Source organism: Balearica regulorum, chromosome 1 (genome assembly GCF_011004875.1).
Source record: "Balearica regulorum gibbericeps isolate bBalReg1 chromosome 1, bBalReg1.pri, whole genome shotgun sequence".
Taxonomy (NCBI): Eukaryota; Metazoa; Chordata; class Aves; order Gruiformes; family Gruidae; genus Balearica; species Balearica regulorum.
In genome coordinates, this window is record NC_046184.1 from 214,061,029 (window position 1) to 214,086,016 (window position 24,988).

The 24,988-nt window shown below is 41.4% G+C and overlaps 1 protein-coding gene across 5 annotated transcripts in view; it reads left to right on the plus strand.

Annotated features, from left to right (window-relative positions):
• Nucleotides 1–24,988, plus strand: part of TENM4 (teneurin transmembrane protein 4) — a 610,330-nt gene that overhangs the window by 236,436 nt on the left and 348,906 nt on the right. For all 5 annotated transcript variants that reach the window (XM_075742510.1, XM_075742514.1, XM_075742513.1 and 2 more), the window contains 2 exons: nt 16,462–16,750; nt 20,998–21,267. In XM_075742510.1, the coding sequence (XP_075598625.1) occupies nt 16,528–16,750; nt 20,998–21,267 (493 nt within the window). In that variant the 5' untranslated portion in view covers nt 16,462–16,527. The remainder of the gene's footprint in view (nt 1–16,461; nt 16,751–20,997; nt 21,268–24,988) is intronic.

Sequence of the window (24,988 nt, forward strand, 5' to 3'; positions counted from 1 at the left end):
CTGCCCCTTCCCTATTGCATTTACCTTGTTTCCAAAATCCTGGAGTTAGACACATGGTCTACACCTTCTCTCCTCCTTCCCCCATGAAACAGCTGCCCACTCCGATACAGATCAGCTAATGCAAACTGAAAAGCGTGAAGCAAGAGAACCACGGGCATGTTCGCCTTAGGCCAGGATCTTGACGGTGTCTGTCTGTGATCCTAACACCCCTTCCCCATATATTTATGCAGAGCCTTCCTGTTGAGAGCAGCTTTGCACAGCAGCATAAAATTAAGGGCTTAAAATATTACCGATCCCAGCTCTGCTTGCTCTCCTGCTGTTGCCGCAGCAGAGGTGGTGGAAGGGAAGGTGGAAGGAGGCTCATGCCTGCCATCCTCGTGCCAACCCAGCTTATGCAGGGTTAATAAATTGAATTATAACACTGGGCTTTACACTAATGAGGCTCCAGGGTAGGCACATTTATTTATTGCTGCTGCCCTTATAGGACCATTAACCTCTAAAAGAAAGGGTAATGTGGAAAACTGGGCTGGGAGGGAAATACTCCGTGTCACTGCAGGTCTGGCCAGATCACCTGTCACACCCTGGTCTCTGCTTTTGGCATCAACACCAGCACGTGCTTTCAGAGCTGCAGCTGGCAGGCCCTCAGCAGGGCAGGATGACCACTTGGTACAACTTCTTGCTCGTTATTTACTGACCGAGGAGGTGCCGCAGCACCCACTGACTGCTGTTAGTGCAGGCTGCGGAGAACAGCAGAGCCCCTAGACCGTGCACTCCCACCACGACTGGTGCCTTTCCAAAGTCACTTTAGCTCCTTGGCTTCTGCATGTTCTTCCCCTCCCCCTTCCCAGGGGCAACTACTTAAGAAACAATCCTCTCCAAATCTAGGCCATGGAGACCTCCGCTTGTTTCCATTAAGCATATAATTACACGTAGGATGTTGTTTGACTGATTGGCTCCAGTCCAAGCCAACGCACAGACACTAAACAATGCCAGGGTAGGAGGTAAAACACATGTGAATAAGATTTCCATTTACAGCTCCTTGCTTTGATGCTGCACTTGTCCCCCCTTACACACATCCTTCCCTGAATTACAATTTGCAGCCCAACGCCCAAGAGAAAGCTGAGCTACAGGCTTCTCCTCCACATTCCTGGATGAGCCGGCATGCGAGGGAGGCAAAAAGATGCTTAAGATCGTCTAGTCTGGCTAAATTCTTCACACCCTCTCATCCAGATGTTGCAATATCTGGGGATATAAAGCAGACTAGAGTTATGGTGCAATCCTGACCAGGACAGCAAGGTGACAAGGATGTGGGACCTGCCTTTAGCCTAAACACAGAATTATGGTCTCCCATAAATCCTCCTTCAGCCCATAGCTTTGGCCAAGAGCAGATTGGCTGCCCTACGCCCAGTCCCACCGTGCAGCAGTGAACCAGATTGGACGTCTGGTCTGCAAAAATTCATTTGATTTATTTCATTTCTGAAATAATTTTATACCAGATGAGAGTCACAGAGATGCTTGTATTATCTCAAGGAAGGAGACATGCATGGGTAAAAATGACCGGTCAGGTTGAGATAGGGAAGGGTCTTTGCTTTATTTTTTTGTCTATGCAAATATTTCTCTGCCTTGGAAGGCTGCAAGGTGCACAAATCCTCTGGTGCCCAGGGGCACTCAAAAGTTTAAATAAGCAGTCACAGGAAAAGCAAGTAAAATTCAGAGTTTCCCATCACAGGGAAAAGGGGAGAAACAGATTTGAGAAGGAACATCATTGAGATGGGGGGGGGGGCAAATCTCTTAATTAGATTCATTCCCAGACTGGGGCCTGATCAACTGAGCTACTGATTTGGCTTTTGATTAGATTGCCAGGATATCTAAATGTCTCGATCTTGTCCTTTGACAGAGGAAATAACTGAATGCTCTTCAGTTTATGTCACAGCACCACGTCCCCGGTATGTCTGGGACAGAACGACTGAAGATACTGAATCTCCCCTCAGATGGGGGCAGAAGCCAAGGAGGACGGATCAGCATCTGTGTTTCCCTGAGAGCAAACCAGATTTTTAAAAGAATCACCTATCCTCCTTCCTTTTCCTTTTGACCACCGTTTGCGGGGCGCATCTGCCAGCAGCAAGACGTTGTGCGTGTACCCGCACAGAGGGGCAAGGGTAGTACTTACACATCCACACGCTTCAAGGAAGCTGCAAAGACATCCCAGTCAGTGGTGCTGGTGGGGCTGAAATATTTTCATCTGCTTTGGGGATGCACTAATTGCCGTTGCACGAGCTGCGCAGCGTCTGGTGTGTGTTTCCCACCTTTAGCATCATTGTGGTGTTTGCCTCCAGCCTGCTGTGCCTATCAAGGATGGGGAGAAGCGTTTCATCTTTCATTTCCATTCCCATTAATACAGTTGTATTTTGTGAGGTATTTGTTTACATGAGTCTTCTCCGTTCGCTCCTCTCAGGGGAACCATTAATTTATCTGCTTTGCTTTCCGTCAACAGGAGTTGACAGAGGGAGTTATGGGTTAACTGCTCTGTTCAGAGCAAGTGGCAGGTGCTGGTATCACTCAAGCTAAATGAAAATATAAATATCTCTTTACCTACCCAAGAAATCAGCTTAAATGCACAGGGCAGAGTGTTTAGGTTCAACCTGTTTATAAGCCTAATGACCCAACGCGGCATTGGACGTGTTTAATGACAGCTTCAACGTGAGGCTCGCCCAGAACCCAGCTAAATATAATTATGGAATGAAAACTTCAAAAATGCCTTAATTATAGTAGGCACTATGCTTATAATGCCAGAAAGGAGCCTAATTTTGGAGAAATACCTGCTCCATCAAACCCAGGCCCCCTCGAAGGTCCTTGGGGGGATCCTTGCAAATCAGAGGCTCCCAAGGTCACAGGCTACATCTGAAAAAAAATGCCAATTATGTGCTTTCTTATATGTCTCTTCCTAGGTTCATTTTGGCTCACTCTGGGAAGGAGATTTCCAAAAGACTCCAATTTCTTAATTTTATTCCTTTTCATCCTCAGCACTGACAGTTTTGAAGGCTGAAATATGACGCAGTGCAGCCCATACCATAAACGTGAACGTTGAAAGTTTTGTACAGGGAGCTGAGCTTATAAAGGCCCATTTTACTCCCCACGTAAAATGAATGGAAAATACTTCCATGTAATTTAATGGGCTTTGGATCAGCTGCACAGTTCACAGAAGCCATTGCTGGTGTAAAAGCCAATGCCAGTCAGGAGATGACACAACAAATTTGCTCCTCACCAGTCAGAAATATGGGGAGAAAAAAAGTGTTTTGTTTTTCTTAAAATATAGCTTACATGCAGTATGATTTACAAAACAAAAATCTCCAAGGCAGTAGGGAAGATCTAATCTTTTTTTATTTGCTTTTTTTACATTCATTTCTTCTATATGGGATACCAGTAATTGCTACTGAAATAAAAGGGAAGAAGAAGAGGAAGAAAATGCTGACTGCATTTGACTGTTTTGCTTTCAACAGTTTTCAACTTTTCTTGAAAACAGTGTGGCAAAGACATGGCAGAGACAATAAAGTATTAACAGAAATTCCATTTAAAGACAGAGAAATTTCAGTCTGTAAGCAAGGAGAAATGGATGAGGTGTGGACATGAAGCAGAGGGGTTTCAGCAAGGCAGCTTCCACGAAGCAGTAGCAACTCTTTTGGCAGAAATGGAGCGATATTATCTCTCAGAGTTACAAAATATACATCTGATCATGGGTGGTAGAGGCTAGAGCTGGAGAAGATGTATTAGAAGGGTTATTAGAACACACACACACACACACACACACACACCCCCGTTCTATTCTTGAAAATTGGCTAGAAATACAGATTTTTTAGATCAGGAGAGATATTGCATGCCATGACCTAAAATGGATAGGGTTCCATCTTCCAGTGTAGATGGTGGAAAAGATTTTCCCAGTCTGTTTTCCTTCTCACCCCAGTATTGACCTCTTGCCTGAGCCAGTGCAACTACTTGTGAAACCACACTTTAAAACCAGATTGATTTTAATCTAGCCCAATTAAAGTTGGAGTAGGTTAAAAAAATAAAAAGGTAAGGGTTTGGCAGATAAGGGCTCTTTTTCTTTTTATTTCCAGACCATTTCCCTGATCTGCTTCTGCTTATGGTGTGGTTTTACAAACAGCTGCATCAGTATCCCCAGGGAGGCAGCAAGCAGCAGGGTGGCTGAGCCCTAGCAGGAGGGAACATCAGAAGCTGGGTTTGTCATGAGAAATGTTGAAACGTGGAACCATTCCTCCACCGAGGTTGACATTTTCAAACCCAGGAGCCTGAACTTTGGTAAAAACAAACTTGTGTTTAAAGGATTCTTGGCAATTGGATTTCCTGTGGATTTCTGCATCCAACAGATGTAAGCATTGATCCAGCTTCACTTGGGCAAGGATATGTACAATGAGACATTTGGCTTCAGGAACTTATGACTGAGGATGTTGCTGTCTCCTCTGTCTCCATCTGTACCACTTCCTTCTTTAGAGATATAATTATTAGCTAATAAATTAACATTTGTATACCGCTTTAAAAATCATGAGCACTAAATATAAGTTTTTATTAGCTCATATCCTGGAAAAATATTTCTTTCATATAAATTACTTTTTTTTAATTGAATTATCCTTTGCGATTTTTAAAACATACAAAATGGTTGGACCTCTGCTATTTATCATTCTTCTCTGCAAGAGTTTGCCAAGGTAGGAAGGAAATTGGGTCAAGAATTTATTGCAAAAAAGCAGATAAGCATTTTGCTTTAGGATTCTTTTATGTCCATGATTCTGACAAGCCTAATAATCTTTGCAAATCATTAGCATGTCATGGCCCAGAATCCATCCTGAAACTGTATGATCTCACCTAATAAGTTTCTTGTTAGACTTCTAGACTCTCTCGGTCATCTTCTTAATAGTGATACATGTCTCATAGATTATTTATTGAAATGGCATGCTTAAAAGCATCAAACAAGAGCCTTTACTTGGCTGTGAAACAGCTGAGAATGGTTATATCTGTTTTTCATAAAATGGGTCCAAAAGGTTAAATGCCTTGTCCAGGATCACACAATAAATTAGTGGTACAGCTAGGTGTAAGAGAAACTAGTGCTGTTTCCCAGACTCTTGCTTCTCAGCAGTAGACATAACTATCTCTCCATCTCAGGAATGATTGCATGGTCCAAAAGGAAGATGGTTTACTTGCTACTTAAACCTTGATCTCTTAAATTCTCTTGACTTCTGACCTTGTGCAAGGTCAGAAATGCACACAGTACACTGCAGGCATAGTGGCCTCATGATAAGCACCTAGCCTTGGTGGTTTGGGTGGGGTTTTTTTAATTTCGTTTTCCAGAAGATAGACTTTCTAGAGACAGAAAGTTACCTTATGACTTCAACTGAAAAGTTCGCGATTCAGAGATAGCCACTGAATAAGATTCTGTTTTCCAGAACGCACTCTGCTACTTCTCCGTTAAATGGTGGGGAGCCTGTTACTGAGTTTTGCTTTTTTGTCGTTTATCTTGTAAGATATATAAAAGATTGTGTTTGTTGCATCTATTTGAAACAAATAGTAATAATTAACATTTATACAGCACTTTCTGCTTTCTAAGCGCTGCACAAACACTAACTCATTACTCTTGGTTTAGTGTAAATTAATGTAATCCTACTCTGCTTTACAATCTATTTGCATCTTTTGTTGACTGAGAGCTAGTTCAATTACTTCTAATCTTTGGTCTAACTAGTCATTAAAGGTATGGCTAAGAGGAGTCATTTACGTCTTCAGTTGCCTTCTCCCCTCCCCAACCCCTTCATTTCCTTTTCCCTTTTCTTCCCTCAAAGTCTTTTTTGCTGAATATTCCTCCAGCTGGATTCCTGAGCATAGTAGCAATGCTCTCCTTCAGCAGACCAGTGACCCTTTCCACTTGTTTTGTTAAATGATACAAAAATTTCCTCTTCATTATAAGAATGACTTAATAAGTCATTCTGTTTTGCCACAGAAAGTCATACAGAAAACCAAATGACTTATTACTTTGTCACTAAATTAGGGATCTTAGTACAATAATCCAGAATTTAGTTTCCAGTTTGGGCTTGGATGAACCACTTAATCTCTTACCTAGCATTTTATCTATTGAAAAAGATGAAAAATATCTAGCTTTCATGAATACTGGCACAGAATCCAAGAATTCCAGCAAAGAGGCTTCTGAAATGCAAAGAGGAGCTGAGGGTTTGTGCAGTCTCTGCAAGTGACTTCCTACATGACCTTGTTCGGGTCACCTCTCTTCTGCCTGTCTGTTCTGCCTGTAACATGGGAGAGATGCAAATGTACCTCCTTGAATGGCTAAATCGTTACAAAATCACAATCATGCAACAACAGCAATGAAGAACTCTACGGTGTGGTTAATCCAGCAAAATTCAGATTCCTACTCTTGAACGAGTCAACCTAGGATTTCCTTGGAGTCAATAAAGAGTCACTTCTAGGTAATAATTTATCTATGTCTGTAATAGATGTATAAAATATTTTCTTTTAAAGAATGTTGCCCCAGAAATGACTTTTTTTCTTCACTGATTGCAGAAGGAATCAAGTGTGACTAGTTTGGCTGCAGGAGTTTGCAGGACTGATATTAAAAGTTAGGTGAGACAAATTCTACTTATATGGTTAGCCTGTTCACCCCACCATGTAGATTTACAACTGAAGCACAAAACCAGAATCTAAATTTTACCTTCTGAGTTTTTACTATGGTGGTAAAAAAACCCCAGAAGTAAATAAAAATAAATCCTGCTGTTATTCTGATATCTTTGGGCAAGTAGGAACGCAGAAATTTGCAAGGATAATAAAAATGCAATGTTTTCTATTTTCACCTCATCTACAGTATCACTTCACATTACCTTATTAAGCCCCCTCCTTAATACATCTTGCAGTCCTGCAGCATTTGTGCATCTGGAAGAGTGCATTGAGGTCTATTTTGGAGGTTCATACCCCGTAGTCGTCAGCACTGAGCTGCAACCCAGCAATCTGGTGTAAGTCTTCTTGCCAGAGTGTAGTCAGTGTCAAACAGACTGAGAATTGTGGGGATGTTGGATGGAGTTGTCTTTGTAAGAAGGATTGCATCTGCTTAAAATCCTTTCTTAGATATCTCTCCTTGTTATTCCAATGAGGGAGCCCTTTGTTTAAGAAAAAAAGAAACAACAAATAACAATTATTTTCTATTCCTAATTTGCTATTTTTATCTCTCTATTTTTCCCCCATAGGCATTTTACCTAAGAAAAACATACTGCCTACTGCATAAGCTTGATGTGTAATTGAAAGTTAAGCTTTGGACACAGTAGGGGTTATTCTGATTAATCAATCCCTAGCATCTCTCAATGCACTCTGATTATCTCACAGAGAAGTCCTAAAATAAGTCCATAGAAAATCAGAAATCAATTCATGGGCCTTTGCAGTCTTTTTACAGATAATTCATATTTTAATAAACTTAGTTTGAAGTCGGACTCTTTGGGGAATTTTATCAGAACAAGAAAACAGGCTAGTTCCTTTCCCTGCTGAAGGAAAGCAAGGACAGATTACCCAGTACCAAGCATCTGTGACAAAAGCAGTGACAATTTTACACAAGATACTGTAGGAAGACAAGGACAGGCTGGCCTTGTGACTAATCTTGCAGGAGTTTTAGGTGTTAGTTACTTGAATCCTGTGACCTGGACAAGATACTTGTCTTTGTCGGCAGAAGAGGGACGGTAATAGTCACTTTTCCCTATGTTGTTTGTCCTGCCTGCTTAGGTGAGAGTTTCCCTCTGCTGCAGGAAGTTCTCTGTCATATTGTTCTGCAGAGTGTCTCTATAAACAGTGTTAATAAATAGGCAGGTACAAAATGAATCTGTTCTTAGCAATGCTTTTTTAGCATACCTTTGAGTATATTGCTCCAAATTCAGTTGAGCCTACGGCATCCCTGGCCGTTCCACTGCAGCAGTGAAAGCCAACGCAAACTTAAACTATTATTCTACTATTTTTCACAGCCAAGCCAAGCCACACACACACAAAAAAAAAAAAATAAAAAAAAAAAAAAATTCAATATTGCACGTTTTACATTACACCTCTCCCCTTCAATTCAAGCTGTCAGCCTGTGAGCAGCTCATACGCTGGGCTGCGTCCAAAGGGTATAGAGCAGGAGATGCACTCTGAACTCCATTTCACACATGATAATTTTACAAAAGCATACAGACACATGACAAGGTTTATGCTGTAAATTTTATCTACCAACAGTTTTCTCTTTCTTAGTTTTTCTGCAGCAAACACAGCCACTCCTGATAGTGTCAATGTTTTTAGAGGCAGGATTAGATCCTGCAGTGGTGACTGCAGAGAGGCAGCTATGCCTTCTTTCATAAAAGAGTCTCAGCCCTTATTCAGTTCGCCTCTGTGAGAGCAGAAATAATGAACAATAGTGAAAAATAAGGTATGACTGAGAGTGGGTATGAGTTCAAAGCCTTGTTCTTATGGAAAAGGTTGTGAGCTCATCAGTATCCCCATGGAAGAGACACGTACACTCACCAGGCAGTGAGTTTAAAGGAGACAAATACTTTTTCACACAACACAAAATCACATTGTGGGACTACGACAACATGTTGCAAAGGCCAAAAGTATTTAAATGTTAAACGGGATTAAACAAACTCTCAGAGGACAGGTCCATGATGTACTGTCAAACTCAGTGGTCCAGCTAAAAATTTTGCCGAACCCCAGTCTTCTGGAAATGTACTGAGGAGAAGAACCAACCATACTCCTTAAATAGCTGTTCCCAACCACCTTCCCCTTCTGCTCTTCCAAAGGACCCACCACTGGGAGACAGGATGCAGGGCTTGATGGTCCTTTGTTCTGTACCCAGTCTAATCATTCTCCTGTGCATGATTTCAGGAGCTCTTCACAGGGTGGTCAACTATTAGACACAACTGCATGGCACACAACAGGCATGAAGTTGTTGAGTATAATCAGCTACTTGAGTAATTAATGAGCAATCCTGTCAAAAGTTCTTCTGTGTAAAAGAGAATTCAGCTGGCCTCTAATGCCTCAGAAAGATTGCTAGTACTACTTTGTATATCTATATGCAGATAAGAGCCTTTGTTTCTTCCTATTTTTCCTAGAAGCTCGCAGCAATGCAAACGTTGCCCATGACTGCATTGAGTCCATACAGGGCTAATAAAGATATATAATTTTCTTGTTCAGTTTACTTGGCATAAAAGCAGGGATACAGAGGGAGTGTGTCTAAGGGTGGGTATTCCCTTACCAAATGGTGGGATGAAGAGGTTGAATGACACAAGGTGTGCATGGAAGTTGCCCTGGGATTCTTGCTCCATTTTCATATGGGCCACTATTTTATAGTAAAAGTTCCTTGTAGGCCACAGCAAACCACTAAGGATTAGATACAAAGCTTACCCAAGAGTGGGGGCAAAGCTTACCACCCTGAGTGAGCCTTGTACCAGTCTTGTCTTACTGTCTGGAAGATGACTAGAGATTTATCAAATACATTTTGTTGTTTTTCAGAAGACAAAACAGACTCTGTTTTTCTTTTCTGGAGGAAAAAGACTCCTCCAAGCAGTCTGAGGAAGCCTGTGCCTAGGGCTTTCACCTGGGATGTTTGAGATCCCATTCAAGACTTTGTCGAGTCTAATTCAGATTAAGGATTTAAATCTTGGCCTTCTGTATCCCAGGTAAAAGCCCAAATCAGCAGATGGTGTGTGATGGAGGAAGAATGGGAATGCTTTAGTGGAATTCATTCAGTGACTACATGCAGTGGAGATGCCACTTCTGCATTTGATGCCATGGCTCTTTCTCACTCTGGGACACACTGATACACAAGCTGGTTTCACTGGCACATCACACACCCAAACCTTGAGTCTGACGTCATGAGACAGGAAAAATTTGCAGGCTGAACCTAAATCCGTCTACATTTTCAGGCTGGCTCTTCTGGCATTTATGATTTAAATACCTTTATGCATTATCTATTAAATTGAGGTTCCGAAGAAAACCTGCTTCTTCCAAGAATGGCTAAATAGACTAATAAAGGGTATTTCAATATAAAAATAAAATTGTTTCCAAAGTAATTTCCATGCTGGGGAAAATCAGAGTAGGGTTCTGATGACTGCAGCTGCAAACTGCTTACATTAGTCAAAAACTATTTGAAAGCTTTTTTAACTTCTGGCCCCAAAAATCTTCCCCTAGCACAGGCTAAGGGCTGCAGCCCATGAGGGAAGACTTAGGGGTTTGCAATCCAGAAATAATTGAGATAATTGCATTCCAGCCCCCTTTATGCTTTCCCACCCTACTTCAAATCTCAACTACTGTTTCAAGCTTTTCTGGGCCTCCAGCTCATTGCAGTTTTAGATTTATTCATGAAAAGGTCACAAACCACATCTTTTGGGCAGGATTGCCTAGCAAGTCTCTTACCAATAGAAGAAAGGCTTAGTGGTTGAGACCAGAAAAGGGAGTTTTTGTTACTTTCTTCGAGCACTGGGTTGAAGCCAAGCAGTGTTAACTCAACTTTTCATTCTTCTCTCTTGTGCTCGCTTCTTTCCAAAGCCTTTGCCAAAAATGTGAGAGGATGTTATACCTACAGCTTAATTTATTTCCTACAAAGAACTCCTGGGATTTGAACCTCTGTTATAAATCTGAAGCTTAAAGTTTAATAAAAAAACACAGGAGTCTTTTATGTTATAGAAGAATATCCCAGAAACTTGGTAAATAGCATCACACTGTTTAATCCATGGTTGTGTATTTGCTACAATCAGATCATTGCAGCCTCTGATCACCTGGCGATACAAATTTGATTTGAACCACTCCTAAACACATGCCTAAATATCTGCTGAATATTCAACACTACACTTATGCTGGCTTTGTGCCTTAGACCAGGTGTGGAATGGCAGGCAATAGCAATGGAAATGATCAAATAAGATTTCCCAGGTTCAACATTTTGTGTCACGAGACCAGAATATGGAGCCTCACACCAGTCATTTGCATCCCCATGGAAGTGTGGTGGGACTGTCACAGTGGACTGCCTTGTTTCAATTAAGATGTTAAATATCAAGGGATGAATTAATTTGGTGTAGGATGTTAATAACCACAGCCACAAAGTCATTTAAGCATCTGAACTCACAACATCTTTGGTTGGAGCTAACTTCACAAACAGTATCTGTTGGTATTTTGGAGAAGATTAATGTACAATGTGGTGAAAAACTGTCTCTCTTCTGACTCTGAGTGGGGTTTTCATCCTTCACCATGGGATTTCACTGGTCAGACACAACTGCAATTGTACATGCTTCACAGTCTTTCTGACTGAAGGGCACTATCCAAACATCAAAGAGCATCTTGTTAATAATACCTGAGGTTCATACTACTCTTCTCACACAAAGATTTCAGACGTGCATTGGCCAAGATTTTTTAAATTAAGTATTCTGCTGTGCTTATGTGACTTGATTCTCAAAAAATCCAGGGCTCAGTGTCAGACTGCCCAGGAGATCATGAGTCTGCTCTCAGTTCTGTTGCTTTCTTCTTGTACCACCTTAAGCAAGTCACTTTAACTTCCCATGCCTCATCTCTTCCCCCATAAAATGAAGAAAAGGATACTTGCTCACTACTTATCAGCATTAGGTCTTAGTTAACGATTAGATTTGTGGAGCCCAAAGGAGGGAAAATAAAATCCAGCTTGCTGCTCGGTATTCTGTGGCTGTGCTCATTCTACAAAGGGCAGTAGCAATAAAAAATCAGGAGAAAAATTGCCTTAAGCAGTAGAATGAGAAGATCTACTTTAAGAAGACAAAAAGCAGGCCCTGCCAAGTAAGATGATGCCATTTTTTGCATAGGCAGTTTTGTGGAGGAAAACAGACGACTCTGGGAAGGCGCTTTGCTTCCGCCGGCACAAAGGTGGACTGAATCAACCCACCAGGATTCATGGTCATGTTTTCGCGGAGACAAGATATTTCACTCCTCCAGCCTTCTCATCACCCAGTTACCATAACTATATAGGAAACATATAAAGCTATCTCTACCATTTAAACCCTCACATTTTGACAGAAAATTGGATGATATGACATGCTGCCTTCCAGAACAGGCGCTGTCTATCACCTTGCTGCTAATCTCTGTGATTAGTGACCTGCAATGTAAGTCAGCTATCAAAGACCACCTGTCCCTTTTGCTGTAAGCACCTCCTAGCATATCGCTTTGTGGTGTCACACTCTCTTGTCTGGATTTTGATTGATGGAAGTTTGTCTTTTGAGCGGTGACTCAGAAAATAAATCATTCCCCTTGCCATTCATTGAGTGCGATTCTGCAGCACAAAGCCAGTGTGGTTAATCAAAGCTCCAAAGAGCAACAAAAAAGCAACAGAACCGAGAATGAGGAGGATAGATATAAAGGATAAAACATAATAAAAAGGATTATTTGGGAGCAAACCAAAGCAAAAGCAAAATAAAAAGAGCTACAAATAAGCATTGCGTTTACTGCACTACTGCACCAGAACTAGAAAGCTGATGTTTTTGTTCTGCTTCTTGACATATATGCAAGGATGTGAGAAAAGTCCCACACCTCTGAAAAATGTAACTATGTCAAGGAGTCTGATTTTATAGGCTTTAGCATGTGAGTAACCCTTTCTGGGGTCAGTGGGATTTTTCTGATTTGAGTAAGTAAAGCCTGAAGGATGCTTCTGCTGCGAATTGTACTCCAAACCAGCTTGTGGTCCAGCTGGGATTGTACACTCTGAGGACTGACAAAAATAAGAATGGCTATTGCCATTAATTGGCCTGGAGAAAAGGAAAAAAAAAAAAAAAAAAGATGAAATTTGATATGTTATACAGTCAGCAGTGTGATGAAAGAATCAAACTGAGCCAGAAACACTGCATTATAGAGCAAGAAAGTCCTTTCCAAATAGAAACAGCTCAGAGCAGAAGGCTTTTGTACTTTTATGGAGGGAGAAAGAGTGAAGGGATGGAAAGGACAATATTAGAAGCCTTGTTTTTTTATATCAGGTCCAGCAAGTTTATGTAAGCTTTTAAAATTATGAGGAACAATCACGAGCTAGAGGTGGAAAGAAACTGGTGTTTGAGTATGTAACTGAGACGAGTGTGATCCTTTGTATTCGCCCTGTGCCAGAGAAGTCAGGAAAAATGTGAGGTGTTGATGGCACGGGTGAAACTGGAGCAGAAGTGAAATCAAGACACAAGGAGTAGCAGATAAAAAATAATAATCTATCACAGAAACACTATGAGGCAAGTTCCCTGACGAAACAACTACAGCGAAGGCAAAGTATCTAAACCATCTGGGAACTGGGCCATAAAAATGAGATGACAAGAACTGCGTGTCCATGGAGAGGTGCTGGAAACTTACTTAAGTCAGTTAATGCAACAGTTCCTTCTTAAAAAAAAAAAAAAAAATTAAAAAATCTTCATTATGTGTTTTGGGGGTGACCTTTCTAGTGAAAAGTGTCTCCTTACAAGTGGGGAGACAGAGAGAAAGAAAGGGCTGAGGAGAGTTAAATTTATAAAGACGTGAATGAATTGGGAATTGAAGCACTGTTATAGAGAAATGTGTATGCGAATGGTGCAAATTTACAGGGCTATTTTTGATGAACTGTAGGAGGAATGTCAGTTTTTCAGCACCTTTCTTTACGCAAAGAAAAACCTTCATCTGGTGGGAATTCAATCAATTTCCTGATGGTTTTTTGGCCATTTCCTAAGTTGCAAGGTTACTAATGGTAATTACAGACTCTGTTTGTACCGTGTGGCTCTAACTGTGCAGAAAGGTTTTCTTGGCACGTGCGCCTTTCCCCGCTAGCGGGTTTTTAAATGACTGGCCCTTGGTAGGAGTTGCTGCAATACTCATGAGCAGGTAGAAGCCTCCTTATTTATTTCTTATAGAATATAGCAACCGCTTCTCGCTCACATTTTGCTATCTCCATCCCCCATGACAATAAAGCACAATTTCAGTGTTCATTATAACAGCTCTTAGTACAGCGACGTTGCGAAGGAGCCTGTTTTAAGGTGTTTTATTAAAAGGTATAACAAACCTGCTCCTTTTGAGGATTTCACATAAACAGAGATGGTATAAAGGAGATAAACAAATTCAATAACAGTTGCAAAAAAAAAAAGTCACAATTTTTCAAGCAAAAAAAAGTTGGGTTTTTTCCAAGGGAGGAAGCAATCAGATGTTCTATTCCTTTTACCTCTCTCAAGTGTGAAAGTACCAATATGTTTGATTCGATGCAGCAAAATATCTACCAATATTTGGTAGATCTCTTACACACTATTACTATGTTAAATCGGCCCTTTAGCATAACACCATTTCCTTCCCTGTTGCTTCTACATTCAGGCCTTAGCTTTTGCACCTGTCAGACCCTTATTCTGTAAATCATTTAATGTGTGTAAATTTTGGCTGGTGAGTAATGCCATTTGCATTCACTATATTGAACTTACACAGTTCATGAATGAATTTAAGTCAGTGAGTTTGGTGGCTTTAAACACATGTTTAAAATCAAAGTGGTGCTCAAATCTCTGCAGATGACTTAAGTAAAGCTCAATTATAAGACCCGCTCCCCTTCCTCCCCATCCTTCCATTTGTGTTCAATAGTTTCTACGTGTTTTGCTGACAAATAGGAAGTGTGAACTTGGTCTCCTGCCACCACTGGAATACACTGGGAGAGAATTAAGTGGAATTTTTTTTTTTTTTAAAGTAGTGTCTTAACTGCCGGGAAGAGTGCCACAGAAACCGAACAAGCCGTCAGAACTGGGTTCTGTCATTGCAAAGTTCATTTTGGAGGCTGAAGGGACAAAACCCAGAGAGCAGTTTTAGCAAAGTCAGAACTGCAGAAATAGGAGTAGGACCCTCTTTTTCTTTGCCCAACTGCAGGTGTGTCTCACAGCCATCCTGCAGGTCTTGCTGTCTCCTGCAGTCTCTCTTCAACTCGAGAATTTGCTTAGTTATGCTTGTGCCAGACAGCTTGGCAAGCGAAGAATTCATAATGAAATGTTGTCTTCAAGCTTCTGCATGAGTATTATGATTTGTTGGTTATCAGAACCTGTGCTAAGAGTCCTCCATCCTTCACAGGCTCATAGTTTTGAGAGCCACAAACGCTATGTTACACCACATCCCTTCACAAGCTCCCAGCGTGTTCATCCTCGACTACTGCAGCACCGTCGTGGTGTGCTGCAACACAAATCTGGGGCGCAGTATCCGACGCGAGGCTGGGGTCTGAGAGTCATGGAGGAGTAAGATTTCATTAGTATGTTTGGGATGTAGCCTTTCAAGAGAGAAATGCCAACGGAATGTGATTCAGTACTTGCCAATGGACTTCCATACGTATTTGCTATGAAAAAGACCGAGAACTGATAGGTGTTTTCCAATCCTCTTCCTTTCTGTTTTTAAGTACTAGTAAACAACAACATCCTGGTGTGGCATTTAGACATTCAGTTTCTGTTCTTTAGCAGTCAGGAGGACTCAGTTCCTAAGAAACTCAGCCTGTAATTACAGATTTCAGTGTCTGGTTTGTGGGTTTTATCAGTATTTTTCCTCATAAACCAGTTTAGGTATTCAAAAACATATTTTACCATCTTGCTGAAAGTCATTGACTTTTTTTTCCTATGGCTTCTGTTGCATTTAATAAGCTTAAAGTGAAAAGACAATTTATTAATTATTTTGACAAAAATACTTTTAACATGTGTTTTATTTCTGATATCAATTTTCTCTGTGTGCAGATACGTATGTTTGCATACTGGTGCATATATACATTGGTTTTCCCATGGGCAGAAATCCCAGGCCATGCTGTTACATGAAGCAGAGCACTATCATTTATTTACACTTTCTCAACTCTGCTTAAGTTCTAATATATTTCCAGCTGAGTAAAGATGAGCCCTCTGAATAAAAAGACATTTTCATTCTATTTCCATCCATATCTCACCCCTTCATTCTTTTCTCCCTCTCCCTTCCCACATGCCTCCTCACACTCTCTATTTCTCTTGTTCATTCCTTCTAACCTCACGATCTATCAAAACACTTTTAAAACTATAGGACAGCATTTTTCGCAAAGTCCTCTGGCTCCCCAAATAGAGACATTTCAGCATGGCCTGATTTCCCAGAGATTAGGTGACTGATGTACCAAATACATGTCTCCTGGAGGTGTCCGAATCACTTTGTGGAAAGAAGACACAGAAAATCACCATCAGTTTCAAATCCCCAAGTGCGTGCCCAGCTCAGACAGACGCGGGTTGCTGCGTGTATGTGTCCCGCTAGCTGTGGCAATTATTAAATGAGTCACACATAATTGAGACTTCCTTTCCATCAGTAATTGTTCTAAGAGGGTTTTCCTGCAGTCCATTAAGTAACATCTCTTTTGTTCAGTGCAAGAATGTATATAGAAGGCAAATTAGCCTGCAGGTGCCCAAAGGCGTGAACCTACATCCTATTTCTTTTATTCTCTTTCAGGTTATTCCAATCTGACCACCACACAGACGTTATTATTTTAATGTTGAATACTCAGACAAGGGTGCCATGGATGTAAAAGAAAGGAAACCGTATCGATCTCTGACTCGGCGCCGCGACACTGAACGCCGCTACACCAGCTCTTCAGCCGAGAGTGAGGACAGCAAGGTACCCCAGAAGTCCTACAGCTCCAGCGAGACGCTGAAGGCTTATGATCAAGACTCTAGGTTGACCTATAGCAATCGGGTCAAAGACATGGTGCACCAGGAGGCCGATGAATTCTGCCGAGCAGGTGAGTACATTTCAGAGGATGCTCCTGCAAGCAGCAAGAGTTTATCAGCTGAAGAGCTGGGGCTGGGTGGCAGGCTACCTTTGAAGGACTCTGAGGCCAAAAGCAAGATTTAAGGAAAGAGAGCAGCAAGGAACATCTTCATTGCATCTCACAGACATGGGATGTGTGCGAACCAATGTCCTTAAGTGGGACATCACTAGCCCATGTTCATTAGCATCTAGTAAGACACATTTTCGGTGTCTTAGTCTTTCTGTTTCCAACAGTCCTTTGCCACTTTTCACCATGAGATCAGACCTCCTGTGTATGTGCTGCACAATATTGACATAGTGTGGAAAGTTCCTGCCTGCTCAGGAGACCTTTTCACTATGTCACATGCCTGCTTTGTCATGAAGGAAGTCAACAAGGATGCTGAGGTAGAAGAAATCAAGGGGAGAGTGCCACTGTCCACATTGCCCATCTAGGCCACAGCAAAACCCAAGAAGCCTGGAAGAAGGGAGGCAACTGAGCTGCAGATGGGATGAACCACCCTTGGCATTATATATGGCTTGCAGGCTGTAGGTTTGAGATGGTGACATGCTCCAATATTAGAGGAGTGGTGAAGAACCACTTATAGGAGTCCGTTTAGTCAATGTAGGTCACTGTAGCTGTGAAGATGTGAAGGTTCAAGGGCCAGCATGGGCTCCACAGTCCTAATAGATATTCCAGATATTCTCCTTTTTATCGCTAGCCATAAGTCAGTGCAGCTACATTTCCACTGCTGATGTTGCCTATGTGCGGTAGGTTTCTGGCCCCTGCTACAGTCTCATCTTCATTTTTCTGTAGAGACACGAGTGACTTAGTTCAGAAACCAAGCAGGGCTTCACATAAATTATTTTTAGAAGTCCATCAAGAAAAGCATAAAATGGCAAAGCAAGACAAATAGAGTAGGCAGCATTCCAGACAATGAACGTAAAATAGCTGACCCAGGCTGCTCCCACCCTCTGCAGTTTGGAGAAGCTGACTGCCCAAAGCGAATACGTATAATTGCACTCGTTTAACTTGGGGGCTGCTTAATTTCACTCTTCAAACACCATGCACTTGTGGTTTTGCTGCAAGACTCATCTTTAAGGCATGCACAAGCAAAATGACTTGCAGAAGTATCTTGGTGCACATGGCTTTCGTGTTTGTATTTCAGGATAACTGCAACAGGCAATAATTAACAAAAGGGCCAATAGGTGTTGTAAGTAATACTTTGAAATCATAAAAGGAGTTTCCCTCTTAGCAACTCTGAAGTACTTCATCCTCTCTAAGGAATCTATGAAGTTATAAAGAAAAGGAAACCTTTTAGGTCAGTGAGTTTGCTTACTTCGTACAATATATTCACCATGCAGGATAGATTTGAATTAGTACAGGTCAGCGGTTTTCAACCTGAGGGTCTACGAGGCCATGCAGGTCCACAGACTTCTCCTAAGAAGCCCACAAAAGATAAATAAGAAAAGCCAGTCTATTGACAGGGAGTATAAATTTGCTACACACAAGTTCATACTTCTCTAGGAAAATTTTGTAGGGTACTGAAAAACAGTAAAAAACACTGGTCTAAGTGGCCAAAATTAATTGAGAAGTTAAGATTAACCATGTCAGGGCACCAGTTCTGATATATCACCCACAGATTTTTCAATTTATAATTTTCTCCCAGTTTATCCTGAGAGGCCCAAGAGTGATCTGAAGTGTGTTAACAATTACCCCAGACATTCTGTGCCACATTTTCCACTGGCACAAAGCCATGAGTGGACCTCACTTGGTGGTGCTGCCTGGGCTTATGACAACTGAAACCAAGCCTTATTAGCCTGCTCAACATCAAGGCAAAGTGAATTTCTCTCCTGCATTGGTTTGGAAGGCAGAGGAGGGAAACATTTCAAATTGATCAAATAAATTCAGTAAATAAACAAGTCAGCATTTAAATGGTTTTACCTAGAGTGAGAGTGCCAGCAAATGTGCAAGTCAGCACAGGAAAAAATAGACCAGATCTGAATTAAAAAGTCTCAGATATTTATTATCTTCCTTTTATTGACTTGAGTTCTTCCAGCTTAAAAGGCAACAGTGAGCATAGAATATGAAAATCGATGCATCTCCTGCTGTTTATTGCAAATAAATTTGATTTTCAGTTAATTGTAGCAGTCATTTTTCATAATTTATGAGCTGCTGTTACTGGAGAGCATCAGTCATGCTGCACATTGATGTGTCTGATGATGTTGAGTGTGGCTTGTTTCAGGGGAAGGTGGAACTTGCCATCAGTGAGTCAAATGTGCAAGCAAAACCAAAAGATGACGTTTTCCAGTATTCCATGGAGGATGGTTTAAAAACTATCTGGCCTTGTAAAATATCAAAACTGGAAGAGATGAGCGAAGTCTCTGGGGAGATACTGCTTCCTTGCGTTTATAACTTGGGTCAAGTTCATTTGCTACCTCATGCCGTGGACTAAGAGAATGCTTTCTCAGGCCACTCTGCAATCAAGTTAAATGGATTAATTTGCCGCAAGCTTGTGTTGTGCTCCCTGAGCAAGGCCCTAGGGTTTGACTGAGGTGTGAGCATCAAGCAACCTTCTCTGTCCACTCTGTCTGAAAGCTTGTCTGGTCAATCAAAAAGGTGTAAAGTTCATGAATACTTTATATAGTTTGAGTGCTATCAGCTGTAGATCCGTAACCAGACGAACCATGGTTATTTCCTCTTGATGTCAAACAGGTCCTTCTCTAAGCTTTACATGGAAATTTTGCCCAGTCCCATTATTCACCTTGCATTCAAATATCTTCTCTCTGTCCACTATGAGCTGCAAAGTCAAGTGATGAAAAAGTATAGTGCAATAGCACCTACTTGGGTCCAGCCGATCATTCGATGCATACGAGACCTTCCCCATGCAGCAGGGCTCAGGGACAAGCATGAAACCAGATTCTGAAAAAGTAGAAATCAGACTGTTTCTATTCAACACACTTTTTCCACCACATGATATTTAACATCAACAAATGGAAATGTGAGGATAGCCGCATGCTTGCGTGGTTTTCAGCAGGGAGAGAATCATAACTCAGTTTTGGATACAAACTTGAGGTTCAGACCTGATGAACAAATTTCAATAAGTAGATGTGAACTTCACTGTTCAAAGGTAGGTTTGGGCCTGAACTTTCCTGGAGACCGTGCTTTCAGATTTATCTTGTCAAAACATGCCTGAGCTGCAAACACTGCTCTAAAACTGAGTCTGTGGCCTGTGCATAGCTTTGGCAGGTTCCACCTCTCTTTTTATGGCAGGGGATTTACATATTGAAATAATGGGAAGAAGCCAGCTAGACCGAATGTGATCACCAGTGTTGGTATTTGGCCATGACCGGTTATAGATAAAGTTCCTTAATCCACCCGATCAAGGCGTAGCGTAACAGGAGCAGGGGTGCATTGTGCCGTATAAATGCAGGGTGCAGCTAAAGGCATTCATGGGTGGCCAAAATCTTTTAAAGAAAGACATTTAGGGTGGAAAAATAGAAGCACGCATTAATAAATAAATGTGGATTAAAATGGAGCCACGAATTGCTCTCCCCAGCTTTCTCGTGCAACTTTCCAGACAAAGTGTGCTAATATTTAAAGCCTCATTCACATCGATTCGGTCAGATTTTGAAGCTCTGCAAGTAACTAGACATGAACTCAGGAGTCATTTTCCAGTTGTATTTTTATTCAGCTAAACAATTGCATCTATTTGCAGCCAAATAACCTCTCCTGCCACTGAGCGAATAGCTAAACTCAGTCAAGGTGTGAGTGGTCAGCAAGGGGAAAGTGAGATCGCCAAAGGAAATTTAAATCACCAGTATATAATTTCAAGGATTTCAATGAGCAGAACTCACTCTTGCCAGGTATATGGAAGGACTTTTGATCATTGCATGACTCATTTTGCTTTTCTCCCAAGACAATTACTTTTTACCTCTCCTAAAGAATTTCACCATTTCTCCATCTGTCTTTGCTCTCAAATTGGTTGATTTAATTAAATACACTCTTGAGTTTTTGTCAGGCTCCAGAAGCAGGAATCCAGCTGCTTTTTCATCTTGGCATGGTCACTTGGTCTCACACTAAGCAAGACCACAAAACAGGGGAATCTTTGGTATGACGCTAGGACTCAGGAGCTGCTGTGCCCCACTTGAAGACAGAGGATGAATGGTTCTGCCAATGACTTGTGCTAGATTAAATTACCCCCTATTAAAGAGTAACCAGGCTGCTGTGTTTTCTCCCAGGAGCCAACTTCTCTTTGCGAGAGCTGGGTCTTGAAGATGTGACACCCACACATGGGACTTTGTACCGGACTGATATCGGGCTGCCTCACTGTGGCTACTCCATCAGCGCCGGCTCGGATGCTGACACGGAGGCAGATGTGGTCATGTCACCCGAGCACCCCGTGAGGCTCTGGGGACGCAACACCAAGTCCGGACGCAGCTCCTGCTTGTCAAGCCGGGCCAACTCCAACCTCACCCTCACCGACACGGAGCACGAGAATACCGAAACTGGTAAGTGATGACAGTGCATGCGATGTTCAGCCTTGAGCTCTATCAGGAATGCCTCTTCTTATCGCTCCACCTTAATTTTAGGTTTTGTGTTGTGGGGTTTTGGGTTTTTTTCAGACTCAGTGAAAACACTCTTCTAATAGCCCCATGTCATGGCCTTTTGTACTGTCCTACAGAGTGTTTGTTAATAAACTGCTGGAGAAGCTCCTACTTATTTATCACAGCGACAGAGATCATTAAGTGGCTGTAATACTCTCTCTGCTTTCCGTAGTGACCTTTCAGACAAAAAGCATTTAAATCTCCCCTCCTCTGGCCAATGCTGCTCTTATCTTTGCTACAGATTTTCGGGGCAGATAATTTCCTTCTTTTCCTTGCCAGTTCCTTGACAGGAGCCGTTTCATTTATGTAAATCGGCTGACTGCTCTTTGAAGGAAAACGATGGTGAAATATTTTTAGAAGCCTTTTTCTTCATGTGAAATAAAAGCTGAAGGTCACAGATTTTTTTATCTCTGTAACTTTGTGTCCCCAGCTGCGGGGACTCCTGCATGTGTTTTGTAGGTCTGTGAATGTTTTGGTCAGCAGTTCTGCTAAGCAGTGTAGGAAGGAGAGAGGATTTTGATTCAATTGCAGCTTGACCCAGGAGTTCACAAAGCCCTATATGCCTTTGCACCTTTAATTCAATTATGGCACAGTCTGCTTCTTAATATAGCCACTGCGTACAAGTCATCGGGAGCTCGAGCTCCGTGCAGAAAGCTGATGTGAAATGACTGTATTGCTTGTTCTCTTTATGCTTTTTGCCACAGTATTATAGTGACAAATGATGATAACTTTTCCCTGGGAAGCCATGACACGGTGAGACATACACCACCCACATGATTTTATGTTTAACTCCAACAAAATTACAGTAGAAGCTTATTAAGTTTCTGCTCAGAGATAATGATATATTAGGCGAAGTTCAAAGATAAACAGCCTTCTGTTTAAAGCATGTACAGAAGAATCTTTCTAATTTGTCTTTACAATATTTTTTTTAAGTCTCTTTGTGTAGTATCTTACAGGGTTGCACCCATTAGGACAGGCAGACACGCACTGCCAGATTATATTGTTTTTTCTTCCAAGCCTTGTGTTTTGATGAAAAATCAGAGGGATCATCAGGGTCAATCAGAGTGTTGCACACCCCCAAGAAATCACTAGAAAACAACCAAAAGCAAACACCTTGCACTTCCATCACTGTCTTCTGTATCCAAAGCTCTCTCTTGTGCTTTTCATGGTGGTGTACAAGCAGCTGGGATCCTATCCCATACATTTTTCTTTCCACAACTACTAAGAAAAGTACAGTATTTTAGTCCTTTTTTTCTTTTTTTTTTTTTTTCCCTTAAGAGAGAAGAATTACATTAGCTGCGGGAGTCTTTTTCACTGGTTTCCGTAATGCTATCTCTACATGTGCAAATGTAACTTTGTACCTACAGATCACTTACAAATGAAATTATATTAGCAACAACACATTAGCAATAGCACATGCCTTGAAAGGCTTTACTGAAACTAATAACAGAGGCAGTAGTACTCATGTCAGGACTGAGACAACCTCCAATTCCTCTTCCCTTAAATTTAATGACACACTAACCATTTGTTGAACCACCATTTCATAGCGATTGGAAAAGGGAAGACGGAAAGGTGAAGAACATACTGCAGGTTATTTTAAGTGCTGTACAAATGTAGAAGGAGTTTCTTTGGGCCCTAGGTATTTGTAATCTTAGGTGTTGAGTGTTATGAATGAGAAAGGCTATATCATACTCAAAAATACAAAGTCTGTAGCATAAATAAAATCTAGAGAGCGGTGGTGTCCAGTATGTAATTGTATTGCTTGTATTGACAAAAAAGAGGTGGTGGAACTTGAGGGAAAATATTAGGATCCAAACTGTGCTGTTGGGGAGCTTCAGCTGATGTTTAGAGTTCTCTTGGAAGATAGGAGCAACATCAGCCAGGTTCAGGTCAGAAAAACGGGTACCGAGCTGGGACAAAGACATATAATTTCAGTATAGGGATTGCAGTTGAATTGGTGGTATAAATGGATCAAAAAAAAAGGTTACAAGGGAGGAAGAGAAGAAGGACTAAGGAAAAGTCTTAAATGTACACAAAATTTGGACATTTTAATTTTGTAATTGCTTGGCACAGATAAGAGCGTGAGAAACTTTTGCACACAAACCTGTCACAGCCTGAAACCAGCTGTCAGAGCAAATAAAGCCTGAGATCCTCACAGAATCTTTGTCTAGCAAATGCAAAGGTTTCTCTGTGTTTCCTCCATCTGCACAGAAGCAGTGTGACTCTTGGCCCTCCGCTGCTAGCTATCACACGGGCTATTTTGAGAAATCCCAGATTTATAGGAGAACTGTTTTCAAGACATGAAATTTTGCTAATGGCAGCATAAAGTAACATAATGCTATGACTCAGTTTACAGGATACCTTTATTAGTCAATATTAATTGTTGACAGTATTGATAGAAGTTATAGCCTTTAGCTGAAGTCAATATGGAGCTTTATGAACCTGCCATCAATAGAAGATTTTATGGGGCCCATTAAACCAACTTTTCCAACTAAGGTTAATGTCAGCAATTTTTGTGCTGTTCATTATTTATCCAAAATAAATAATCAGAATTTACTTCTGATGTTTGTAAATCCAAAGCTGTCACAGGGTGATTCTACTGAGACATTTATTGTGTTCTTAGAAAATGAGAGGTCTTGCTCCCCCCAAAAGCAGGTTTGCTTTTATTTGAGGAGTGGTGATGCCTTGAAGGAACAGATACACTGCTCTGTAAGCGCAGCCACAATCCACCCCTCTGTCTTTAAGGAAACCGATGAAGTGGTCTGGTTCCATGGCATATCACAGTTCATAAATCACTTGCACTGGCAGCTGGCATGAAAAGCCATGTGTTGCTTTATCTAAACTGTTCCTAGGCTTTCCTGGAGGTTGAATACTTTTACTAGGTTAAGAGTTTGTTTTCACTGAAGAGTTAGTTTGAGTTCTAACTCTGGCATTGCCCTGAGCTCAGATCCTGCACACCCAAACAACCCTGGTGCCTTCCCCTCTGTTGGGCAATGCTTTTCGCTCGACCTGGACCGTCATTTTGCAGAGCACAGGGACAGAGGGGACAGCTCAAGTTATTACACCTTGTCTGGGGATAATGCAATCACTCTGTGCTGCTAATGTAGCAGGCACTTCATATAGCTCAAGGATTATTCTGCAGCATGACCATGTAGGCTAACCTGAAATTGTGAACTCCCATTAACAGTTCAGACTCATGCACAGGGAAGAGTTTGGTTCCTGGAAGTCTAGTGACAAAGTTAGGAGAACCTCTTTCCTATACTAGTTCGCACTGTTTCTCAGCAAGACTGATTCAAGCAAAAGAATTTCCTGAAGTGGTCATTTGGATCTGAGCCTGGAGTTAACTGGCATGTGTTACCTTAGGTAACCCTGAACAGGCTTTGTACTGAGCCAGCAATTGTTTAATATAGAGAAGAGCACAATGAAGGAGAACAAGGTAATAGTCTCCTAGAAATTGACTTATTTTGCAGCAATTCAGTCTCATACTAAAAGCAAAATATTTCTAATCATAAAGACATCATCATAAAAATACAGAACCTCAGCATGATTTATGTTGGAAGGCACCACTGGAGGTCTTTGGTGAAGTCTCCTGCTAACTTTGAGGTCAGATCAGGTTGCTCAGTGC